This window comes from Saccostrea cucullata, unplaced genomic scaffold (assembly GCF_032062105.1).
Source record: "Saccostrea cucullata isolate Sc308-1 unplaced genomic scaffold, CSIRO_AGI_Scuc_v1 ctg173, whole genome shotgun sequence".
Classification (NCBI taxonomy): Eukaryota; Metazoa; Mollusca; class Bivalvia; order Ostreida; family Ostreidae; genus Saccostrea; species Saccostrea cuccullata.
In genome coordinates this window covers 399,372-411,552 of record NW_026932155.1, presented here as the reverse complement: position 1 = coordinate 411,552, position 12,181 = coordinate 399,372, and the positions used below count along the sequence as shown (strand labels likewise).

The following is a 12,181-nucleotide window of genomic DNA, read 5'->3' as shown; positions in this document are numbered from 1 at the left end:
GTCTAAAAATGAAAGTTGAAATTGATATCTTAATCTATTAGTATTTGATAAAACTAAAAATTCTGCACCTTAAAAAATATGCATTCTTTTGCTTGCCATTACATCTTGGACAGAGAATGCAGTGAATAGGCCAATCAATATTGCAATTAATGTTATACAGTTCAAGGTTTCCTGATCATGCCTACATATTCCCACAGTAACATCACTTCACCTGTTTTTGTATTATAACTTCTAACCTGTTTCATTTTTTACACAAAGATGTATGTATTGAAGATTACTGTGCCATGTTATAATCCACTAACTGTACTAAGCATAGGCATCCTGTAATACTAATATGCTATATGCTGGTCATCTAGCAGGGACATTTGTTTTCAGTCATTTACTGACTAATGCATTGCATTAAATAGAGGTGGTTTTTATACACAAACAATTTGATGGATTCAAGTCATGAATCATTTTGTGTGCTTGTTTAAAAGAGCAATTTTTGAATATTGATTATTAATATGATAATAAAGCATGTAATTGCATGCCATTTCAATATGCCTACTATCAATACAAAATTAGTAAGACCTTTTATTGTAAAGTCTCATATTAATATTTTGTATGTAAGATATTAGAATGAGAGATACGAAATGCAGGACAGTGTAATGTATACATGTATGAAAAACTAAAATCATTCATTTTTTTTTAATAATTAAGATTTGATACAGGTGTACTTTTAGCACATACATATATTCAGAGCTTAATATAATGGATGTATGTCAAATTAAGATATATATAAGAAATATTTTCTTTTGAAAATGTTTTACAGGGTTTGTATGCATAGAAATTGCATTGTCTTTCATCATAAGACACAATCAATAATTGACATGAATCTACATTGGTAATAATAATGCTTGCAATGTAAAACCAAACAGAATTCATTGTGTTTACTATATTAGCTTCAGTGTGCAACTATTATACTTTGAAGGTCTTTTGAATTCTGTGCACACTTTAGTGTAATGAAGAGATGACACTAAATACTTACAAAATACCGTAAATATGTTACATTTGGCTGCATTCTGTTTACTATTGTATCTTGTTTGGTAAAAAAGAGCTTCCAGTGAATCAAATATAAAGTTAAATGTTATATTACATTTAGAATATTCAGGAAAGCACCAATTCAAAGGTATGATAATATCTATAAAAAAAAAAAAAAATCAAGATCTGCTATATATCATTTGTGCTTAAAATAATAATCTATAATATTTTTTTTTAGTTTTTTAGGCTTAAGAAATCGTGTCAGGTTATCTTTCTCCTGTGATAGTAAGAACTCCCTAGTCAATGATTAAAGCACTTATTTCTAAAATTTGAAATAGCTATAATGTATCAATTTTTATTTGGAATAAAAAAGGAATACACTGTATACATTAGTTACGAAGTTACAGTAAACAAACATGTTATTGACTTCAGTCTTGAGAAACTTCTTACTGTTCATATATATCTGTGGAGGCTGCCAGTGAAGCATGATCGAGATACTAATATATGAACTAATGTTTCTTGTTGACGCTGTGTGCAAATCTGAAATCCACAAATATTCTTAATTTTAGACTTAATCAATTCATTTATTCTTGAAGTTATTTAACTATGTTTATTAAAATTAATAATAATGGTTTCATGCTTGTTTGAAAGTATATACTATAATAATACAGTTTACACATTGGTACATGTACAAATTAGTATCAAACAACGGAACTCTTCACACTACAACTTATTTAAGTTTATCTTTTTGATGTACAGTAAGGCAGCCAGAGTAGTCCAATTGTAAACATGTTCTAGATAAAATTTATCAACCCAACAGACTGTAATAGTGCATGAATGACTGACATTAGAGGCTGTACCTCAAAGAGTGTTATTTTATATTAATTGACAAACATTAAAATGTTTTTAATCATCTGGCCTTTTTTTTTTATTGATCAACAGATTTGCAGTTGTATTTGTTGACTGTTGAGATCAGTTATGCACATTCTTGTTATTAATAGAATTATTGACAGAATTATTCATCGTCTTTATTCAGAGACCAAGTTAGAAAAATAAATAAGCAATGTAATGAATTTTAACAAATGAAATGACCAAAAATTCAAATTTGAAGTCTCTCTTTTTTTATCCCCTAGCAGTTTCAGGGGATTAAGTAACCCGACTGTGTCTATGGTTGGGTGAATTAGTTTGTGCTTTGTGTGTGTGGTTGGTTTATTTACTTTGTCCTGTGTGTGTGGTTGGTTTAATTAGTTTGTTGTTTGTGTGTGTGGTTGGTTTAATTAGTTTGTTGTTTGTGTGTGTGGTTGGTTTAATTAGTTTGTCCTTTGTGTGTGTGGTTGAGTGAATTAGTTTGTCCTTTGTGTGTGTGGTTGAGTGAATTAGTTAGTCCTTTGTGTGTGTGGTTGAGTGAATTAGTTAGTCCTTTGTGTGTGTGGTTGGTTTAATTAGATTGTCCTTTGTGTGTGTGGTTGGTTTAATTAGTTTGTCCTTTGTGTGTGTGGTTGGTTTAATTAGTTTGTCCTTTGTGTGTGTGGTTGGTTTAATTAGTTTGTCCTTTGTGTGTGTGGTTGGTTTAATTAGATTGTCCTTTGTGTGTGTGGTTGGTTTAATTAGTTTGTCCTTTGTGTGTTGTTGGGTTAATTAGTTTGTCCTTTGTGTGTGTGGTTGGTTTAATTAGTTTGTCCTTTGTGGTTGGTTTAATTAGTTTGTCCTTTGTGTGTGTGGTTGGTTTAATTAGTTTGTCCTTTGTGTGTGTGGTTGGTTTAATTAGTTTGTCTTTTGTGTGTGTGGTTGATTTAATTAGTTTGTTCTTTGTGTGTGTGGTTGGTTTAATTAGTTTGTCCTTTGTGTGTGTGGTTGGTTTAATTAGTTTTGTCCTTTGTGTGTGTGGTTGGTTTAATTAGTTTGTCCTTTGTGTGTGTGGTTGGATTAATTGGTTTGTCTTTTGTGTGTGTGGTTGGATTAATTAGTTTGTCCTTTGTGTGTGTAGTTGGTTTAATAAGTTTGTCCTTTGTGTGTATGGTTGGATTAATTAGTTTGTTTTTTGTGTGTGTGGTTGGATTAATTAGTTTATCCTTTGTGTGTGTGGTTGGTTTAATAAGTTTGTCCTTTGTGTGTGTGGTTGGATTAATTAATTTGTCTTTTGTGTGTGTGGTTGGTTTAATTAGTTTGTCTTTTGTGTGTGTGGTTGATTTAATTAGTTTGTCCTTTGTGGTTGGTTTAATTTGTGTGTGTTGTTGATCTAATTAGTTTGTCCTTTGTGTGTGTGGTTGGTTTAATTAGTTTGTCCTTTGTGTGTGTGGTTGGTCTAATTAGTTTGTCCTTTGTGTGTGTGATTGGATTAATTAGTCTGTCCTTTGTGTGTGTGGTTTGTCCTTTGTGTGTGTGGTTGGTCTAATTAGTTTGTCCTTTGTGTGTGTGATTGGATTAATTAGTCTGTCCTTTGTGTGTGTGGTTGGTTTAATTAGTTTCTCTTTTGTGTGTGGTTGATTTAATTAGTTTATCCTTTGTGTGTGTAGTTGAATTAATTAATTTGTCCTTTGTATATGTAGTTGAGTGAATTAGTTTGTTCTTTGTGTGTGCGGTTGAGTGAATTAGTTAGTCGTTTGAGTGTGTGGTTGGTTTGATTAGTTAGTCCTTTGTGTGTGTGTTGGGTTTAATTAGTTTTTCCTTTGTGTGTGTGGTTGGATTAATTAATTTGTCCTTTGTATATGTAGTTGAGTGAATTAGTTTGTCCTTTGTGTGTGTGGTTGAGTGAATTAGTTAGTCCTTTGAGTGTGTGGTTGGTTTTATTAGTTAGTCCTTTGTGTGTGTGGTTGGATTAATTAGTTTGTCCTTTGTGTGTGGTGTTGATTGAATTAGTTAGTCCTTTGTGTGTGTGGTTGGTTTAATTAGTTTGTCCTTTGTGTGTGTGGTTAGTTTAATTAGTTTGTCCTTTGTGTGTGTAGTTGGATTAATTAGTTAGTCCTTTTTGTGTGTGGTTGGTATATTTACTTTGTGTGTGTGGTTGGTTTAATTAGATTGTCTTTTGTGTGTGTGGTTGGTTGAATTAGTTTGTCATTTGTGGTTGGTTTAATTAGATTGTCCATTGTGTGTGTGGTTGGTTTAATTAGTTTGTCCTTTTTGTGTGTGGTTGGTTTAATTAGTGTGTGTGGGTGGTTTAATTAATTTGTCCTTTGTGTGTGTGGTTGGATTAATTAGTTTGTCCTTTGTGTGTATGGTTGGTTTAATTAGTTTGTCCTTTGTGGTTGGTTTAATTAGTTTGTCCTTTGTGTGTGTGGTTGGATTAATTAGTTAGTCCTTTTTGTGTGTGGTTGGTATATTTACTTTGTCCTTTGTGTGTGTGGTTGGTTTAATTAGATTGTCTTTTGAGTGTGTGGTTGGTTGAATTAGTTTGTCATTTGTGTGTGTGGTTGGATTAACTAGTTTGTCTTTTGTGTGTGTGGTTGGATTAACTAGTTTGTCCTTTGTGTGTGTGGTTGGTTTAATGAGTTTGTCCTTTGTGTGTGTAGTTGGATTAATTAGTTTGTCTGTTGTTTGTGTGGTTGGTTTAATTAGTTTGTCCTTTGTGTGTGTGGTTGGATTAATTAGTTTGTTCTTTGTGTGTGTATGTGGTTGGTTTAATTAGTTTCTCTTTTGTGTTTGGTTGATTTAATTAGTTTGTCCTTTGTATGTGGTTGGTTTGATTAGTTTGTCCTTTGTGTGTGTGGTTGGATTAATTAATTTGTCCTTTGTATATGTAGTTGAGTGAATTAGTTTGTCCTTTGTGTGTGTGGTTGAGTGAATTAGTTAGTCCTTTGAGTGTGTGGTTGGTTGTATTAGTTAGTCCTTTGTGTATGTGGTTGGATTAATTAGTTTGTCCTCTGTGTGTGTGGTTTGTTTAATGAGTTTGTCCTTTGTGTGTGTGGTTGGTTTAATTAGTTTTGTCCTTTGTTTGTGGTGTTGATTGAATTAGTTAGTCCTTTGTGTGTGTGGTTGAGTGAATTAGTTAGTCCTTTGAGTGTGTGATTGGTTTAATTAGTTAGTCCTTTGTGTGTGTGTGGTTGGATTAATTAGTTTGCCCTTTGTGTGTGGTGTTGATTGAATTAGTTAGTCCTTTGTGTGTGTGATTGGTTTAATCAGTTTTGTCCTTTGTTTGTGGTGTTGATTGAATTAGTTAGTCCTTTGTGTGTGTGGTTGGTTTAATTAGTTTTGTCCTTTGTGTGTGTGGTTGAGTGAATTAATTAGTCCTTTGTGTGTGTGGTTGGTTTAATTAGTTTTGTCCTTTCTGTGTGTGGTTGGTTTAATTAGTTTTGTCCTTTGTTTGTGTGGTTGAGTGCATTAGTTTGTCCTTTGTGTTTGTTGCTGGTTTAATTAGTTTGTTCTTCGTGTGTGTGGTTGAATGAATTAGTTTGCCCTTTGTGTGTGTGGTTAAGTGAATCAGCCTGTTCTTTGTGTGTGTTGTTGAGTGAATTAGATTGTCCTTTGTGTGTGTGGTTGGTTTAATTAGTTTGTCCTTTGTGTGTGTGGTTGGTTTAATTACTTTGTCCTTTGTGTGTGTGGTTGGTTTAATTAGTTTGTCCTTTGTGTGTGTGGTTGGATTAATTAGTTTGTCCTTTGTGTGTGTGGTTGATTTAATTAGTTTGTATGGTTGAGTAAATTAGTTTATCCTTTGTGTGTGTGGTTGAGTGAATTAGTTTGTCCTTTGTGTGTGTGATTGAGTGAATTAGTTTGTTGTTTGTGTGTGTGGTTGGTTTAATTAGTTTGTCCTTTGTGTGTGTGGTTAAGTGAATTAGTTAGTCCTTTGTGTGTGTGGTTGGTTTAATTAGTTTTGTCCTTTGTGTGTGTGGTATAGTGAATTAGTTAGTCCTTTGTGTGTGTGGTTGGTTTAATTGGTTTTGTCCTTTGTGTGTGTGGTTGAGTGAATTAGTTTGTCCTTTGTGTTTGTTGTTGGTTTGATTAGTTTGTTCTTTGTGTGTGTGGTTGAGTAAATTAGTTTGCCCTTTGTGTGTGGTTGAGTGAATCAGCCTGTTCTTTGTGTGTGTGGTTGAGTGAATTAGATTGTCCTTTGTGTGTGGTTGAGTAAATTAGTTTGTCCCTTCTGTGTATGGTTGGTTGAATTAGTTTGTCGTTTGTGTGTGTGGTTGGCTTATTTACTTTGTCCTCTGTGTGTGTGGTTGAAATAATTAGTTTGTCCTTCATGTGTGTGGTTGGTTTAATTAGTTTGTCCTTTGTGTGTGGTTGGCTTAATTAGTTTGTCCTTTGTGTGTGTGGTTGGTTTAATTAGTTTTGTCCTTTGTGTGTGTGGTTGGTTTAATTAGTTTTGTCCTTTGTGTTTGTTGTTGAGTGAATTAGTTTGTCCTTTGTGTTTGTTGTTGGTTTAATTAGTTTGTCCTTTGTGTGTGGTTGGATTAATTACTTTGTCCTTTGTGTGTGTGGTTGGTTTAATTACTTTGTCCTTTGTGTGTGTGGTTGGATTAATTAGTTTGTCCTTTGAGTGTGTGGTTGGTTTAATTATTTTGTCTTTTGTGTGTATGGTTGGTTTAATTACTTTGTCCTTTGTGTGTGTGGTTGGTTTAATTAGTTTGTCCTTCGTGAGTGTGGTTGAGTGAATTAGTTTGTCCTTTGTGTGTGTGGTTGAGTGAATTAGTTTGTCCTTTGTGTGTATGGTTGAGTGAATTAGTTTGTCCTTTGTGTGTGTGGTTGGTTTAATTAGTTTGTCCTTTGTGTGTGTGGTTGAGTGTATTAGTTTGTCCTTTGTGTTTGTTGTTGGTTTAATTAGTTTGTTCTTTGTGTGTGTGGTTGAGTGAATTAGTTTGCCCTTTGTGTGTGGTTTAGTGAATCAGCCTGTTCTTTGTGTGTGTGGTTGAGTGAATTAGATTGTCCTTTGTGTGTGTAGTTGGATTAATTAGTATGTCCCTTGTGTGTAAGGTTGGTTTAATTAGTTTGTCCTTTGTGTGTGTGGTTAAGTGAATTAGTTAGTCCTTTGTGTGTGTGGTTGGTTTAATTAGTTTTGTCCTTTGTGTGTGTGGTATAGTGAATTAGTTAGTCCTTTGTGTGTGTGGTTGGTTTAATTAGTTTTGTCCTTTGTGTGTGTGGTTGAGTGAATTAGTTTGTCCTTTGTGTGTGTGGTTGGTTTAATTAGTTTGTTCTTTGTGTGTGTGGTTGAGTGAATTAGTTTTCCTTTGTGTGTAGTTGAGTGAATCAGCCTGTTCTTTGTGTGTGTGTGGTTGAGTGAATTAGATTGTCCTTTGTGTGTGTAGTTGGATTAATTAGTTTGTCCTTTGTGTGTGTGTTTGAGTGAATTTGTTCTTTGTGTGAAAGGAAGTGGCGTAATTTGCCTCGGGATCATGTCAAATGCTGCCTAAATTATAGATATGATCTTTGCAAGGGGATGCACATCATAGTATTGCATTGCCCTTGTTTTAAGTGACTTATGGATAAGACAGTAGTTCGAACGCGTTAACCACTACTCTAGAAACGTCTTCTTTTTAAATTTTTTTATTTGAACTTTTTTCTCGAAATGTTTGAATTTTATGTGTGAAATGGTTTCAGATTCCATTTTTTTTTTTGAAACGTAAAATAGATTTACCTGCACTTTTCCGTCATTGAAATGTAAATGAACACTTCAAAAATCAATTTTTAAGGCTTCAATAAACCAATTTTCCACAAAGTATGTTTTTCTGACAATATAAGTTTCGAAATAATATAACTTTCCTGTAAACTTTAAAGTAATATACGCCATAACGTGCGCCATTTTAAAATACGGCTGGAAATTTATATATTTTGTTTACCAATAAAAGTTACGAAAATGCTGTAAATTACACCATTTAAATAAAATTCGTTATAAAGTTATCAAATTATAATTATTTATTATCCTGCAAGGAAATAATGTCTATTTTTAAGTAAATCCACCACGTGACGCCGTCGCTACTTTTAGATTGATAAACAAACACGGCACACAAGAAAACGAGGTAAGCCCTTTGAGATACAACTCACTTTTGACATGGATGGCGTGTTACTATTAATATAACTTATCTTTAAATGTAATTATCAAAAATCTATACTCTGTTATGACGCATATTAACCTTTTATTAATAATCGTTGTCAAAATGCAACGTGCCTAGTTGTCTATAATTTCCCGTGGACATACGTGTCTATATTTAGACCTACTGTTTACGCACTTCCTTTACCAATATTCATGAAAAGACTGAATTCTTGATTGCAGATATTGCTTTATTGTTCTGTTATTACAACGAGTTTTATAGTTAAAGTTTGTGGAAATATTATTTTTTCATTACACTTTCTGTGTTTCAAATCATTTAATCATTTTGTTTCACATACAAATCGGCATCCATACGGCGTATATTACTTTAAAAACTGAGAAAAATACCGGTATTGTTCTACAGTGGGGATGGGGTGGGAGTTCTCCTCGCCTTGTAAATGAGCTTTTTTTGCAGACAGGAAAAGGTGACATCTCAATATGAATGAAAAGTATACTTGGATGATTGGTAATTGCGAAAAGTTGCTCCATTTTTTTTAAAGAGAGAAAGAGCTAGATTTAAAGGTTTTTAAAACGTAGAAACAAGTCCTTTGGGGTAATGGAAATATAACATCTGTTTAGTCACACTAAACAAAAGGGGGTCTTGTTTCTCAGAGTACAGAAAATTGAAAAGTAATTAGCATTGTTCTCTCCAAATAAAATTGTATTTTATTCTCAAGAACAAGTGATTATTGGTAATGGAGCAGGCTCAAATGTGGATAATTAAAAATATTCTCAAGCATTATTGCCTTCGATATAGTTCAACTAACTAATTGGATTCTTAGAGATAAAGTTAGGTCCATTCACCATGCAGAATAAATAAATAATTATTTCCATGCAATAAGGCCACTGAAACATTTATTTTGGAATGATTGTGTTTTCTGTTATAATATCGTGTAAGTTTTATTCTACATATTAATACTGTTCTCAGCAAATTAAAAAAAAACACACACACAATTTCCATGTCACTTTTACCAGAAAGTGTTTTATACAAATAATTCATGTATTTACTTAAGATTAACATAAAGCTTACATTCTAGTTTCAGTTTTATGGACTTCTTTCGGTAAGTACACTTAATATATTATTGTTTATAAATAGTACGATTTTGAAGAGTTTCTTGGTTTAAAAATTTCTACGTGTACTTTATGATCAATAATTCAAAGATTAATAAAAAATTATATAAACATAGTTTTATGATATATAGGTATGCAGTGTCATAATGTCAGTCTTCAGACAGGAGGGATTTTTCGGGGATGCGTCTTTTACGCAAATAGTGACGTCATGATGGATTTTGGCGATGCGTCATCTACGTGTTCTATGTACGGGGGATCTCTCCAAACCTTGTTCAGCGACTACGACATGGAACTTCTGATCTTTACCCCCATATCTCACTGGAAGGGAGGGTGAGAAGCTTTTCATCAAACTGGTCATGTGATTTTAAACTTTTGTTGTATTTCCCGCCAAATAGAGCTAAATATAGATTTTTATTCAATGTGATAAGTGAATATAGTTAAAATATCCAAGAAACTTTTAGAAATTTGAAAACGCAACATTATAACAAAGTGCAATTGTATCAAAACATGCATTTTTCAACACTTGAATTTCAATCATTCTCCCGCGGTGAATAAAAGCAATTATTTTTGACATCGAAATGTTCAAGGACAATCGCATTTTCAAAAATGGAAATAGGAAATATACAATTTTTTTCGTCAATTGCAAAATATGTTTGCTGAAAACATGTTTCTTGACAAATACTCTCATGTTGCAATCGAACAAAATTCTTGAGATTATTATTTTAATATTTTTACATGTTCACGCATGTTATAACAAACTGAACAGGTTCTTAAAGAGATAAGCTATTGACAAATAGATTAATGGTACAAGATTAATGGTACTGTTAGAGATCTCCATATTTTCATTTAATATATATCCGATAATTTTGGAACATACTAGTATTGGAATTTCTTGACTATATGAACGCTATGAAAATCAATTACCAAGTGATTGATTGATTGTATGTTGTTTAACGTCCCTCTTTATAAAATTTCTCTCATATGGAGTTTAGCAATGATTATTTGATACTACTGTTGGCTAAAAATTTCCATTTTTAAATGTGTTTCTTTATTATTTGACTCAACGTTTTAAATAGCACAATGTAAGTGTAGAATGTTTTTTTACAGAAACATTACAGATTATATCTGGTTAGAAGCTCTCAATAAGAACACCACTGACTGTGTCGCCATGGACACTAGCTCACACTTTTGGGAGGAGAGGGACTGTGACGAAAAGATCGCCAGAGGAGTAGTTTGTAAAACTCAATTCAAAGGTGCGTCTGGTACTTTAAATGTCAATATTTGATAAATGTTGAGATTTTAGATACGACCAACTAAACTCAACACAGAGTATTGATACTTTACCATGGGAAATGAATTTGAACGCCCCTGGTCATTATACTAATATGACTAAATGCAAACATCTACATGAAAAACGATTTTTATTTAATTAAAAGATGTAATAAACACTTATTGAATTAAGACCAACTTTAAATACATGTATGACAAGCCAAGCCCAATAAATGGTTTTGAATTGTTTGTTTATCCAAAATTATATGCATTTAAACGGTTAGCTGCAGATCTGAATCTCTCCGACAAAAAATGTGGTATCTTTTTTCTCAAGCTCACCGGGATATACGTGTATCGTATCGACATAAGAATGGTAATAACCACTGTTAAATTGACGATACGTCGTCGATACATCTATAAATGTCGAGTTGAAGACCACAGCTTATGTTTTCTTTTTTTCATGTACCGGGGTATAAGATTTTTGACAAATTCTGCTTCATTTGAATACAGAAATATGTCTGCTAATAACGGGTTGCCATGGGTACCCATGGGAATTCCAACAGATTGTTGGAAGACCCTGTCTCCAAAAACCACTTAGATATTGTCAATCAGAAACTCAGGCGTCTTTTAATATCAACTTCAGAGTACGAGTACGTACTACTTGTGTGTACAGTCAGAATGCTTTTTAATAAAATAATTCTATAAATGACTAATGGCAAGGTAAGTAAATTTACAAGGTTCCATTTTTATTGAACCAAAACCAATTCCAATTTAACCCACAATTTTAGATTTTTACTTTTAATAGAGTTGGGAAGTACGAAGAGACGAGGCTTTGATGAGCGGTACTTTCACCGAAATATCTCTTTGGATGGGTATGTGTTTTCAGATGTAATGTTCAGTCAACATATCAGATCTTTAGAGAACTGCATCATCTACTGTCAGGTCAGGATCGAGTGTAAGGCTGTGGTGTGGACCTCTAATAACATTTGTCACGGATACAACCGAATAATAAGTAACACTGAAATCAAAATACCGAGTCCTGAAGCCCGAGTATTTAGTCGGGAGTGAATGTGAGCTGGTTTTATGTTCATCGTGTACCATTTTGTATGGTTTGAGCGAAATAAATGGATTCTGATTTTCAATATTTTATGTTTTCTATTTTAAACTTTATTTACACACGTCTATGTGCTGTAAATAATATCAAGTTATAATTCTGGGTAATGTGATCTGCATTGTACATTCGCCTAACACACAACACGGACAATCCAACACCTCGCGCTAACACACAACACGCCGTTTGTTAACACACAACAAGCAAGTTTCAAAGTTGCGCTATCGCGATGGCGTGTTGTGCAAAGTTGTGTCAGCGCGAAAGGGTGTTGTGCAAAGTTGTGTTAGCGCGACGGCGTGTTGTGCAAAGTTGTGTTAACGCGACGGTGTTGTGTAAGCGTGACGGTGCGTTGTGTGTTAGCGCGACGGCGCGTTGTGCAAAGTTGTGTTAGCGCGACAGCGTGTTGTGCAAAGTTGTGTTAGCGCGACGGCGCGTTGTGCAAAGTTATGTTAGCGCGACAGCGCGTTGTGTGTTTGCGCGACGGTGCGTTGTGCAAAGTTGCGTTAAGCTTTAGCGCGACGGCGCGTTGTGTGCTAGAGATATATACGCGATGTCGCGCTAACGCAAATGGCCCTAAAATAAAATACGGGTCTGACACATCTGTTTTATATTTTGATATTTTACTAGAAAAAGACGTTCATAGTAATCCAACAACAAAGCATTATAATAAACGTGATGATTTTAACTTT

General features: G+C 33.6%; 1 protein-coding gene across 1 annotated transcript; it reads left to right on the top strand.

The window, feature by feature from the left end:
- The first annotated feature begins 9,209 nt into the window (after nucleotides 1–9,209).
- On the top strand, nucleotides 9,210–11,581 carry LOC134234541 (uncharacterized). Its single transcript, XM_062716630.1, has 3 exons — nucleotides 9,210–9,442; nucleotides 10,220–10,365; nucleotides 11,187–11,581. The coding sequence occupies exons 1-3, from the start codon at nucleotides 9,246–9,248 to the stop codon at nucleotides 11,447–11,449; spliced, it is 606 nt and encodes a 201-aa protein (XP_062572614.1). The 5' UTR covers nucleotides 9,210–9,245; the 3' UTR covers nucleotides 11,450–11,581.
- Nucleotides 11,582–12,181: the final 600 nt, after the last annotated feature.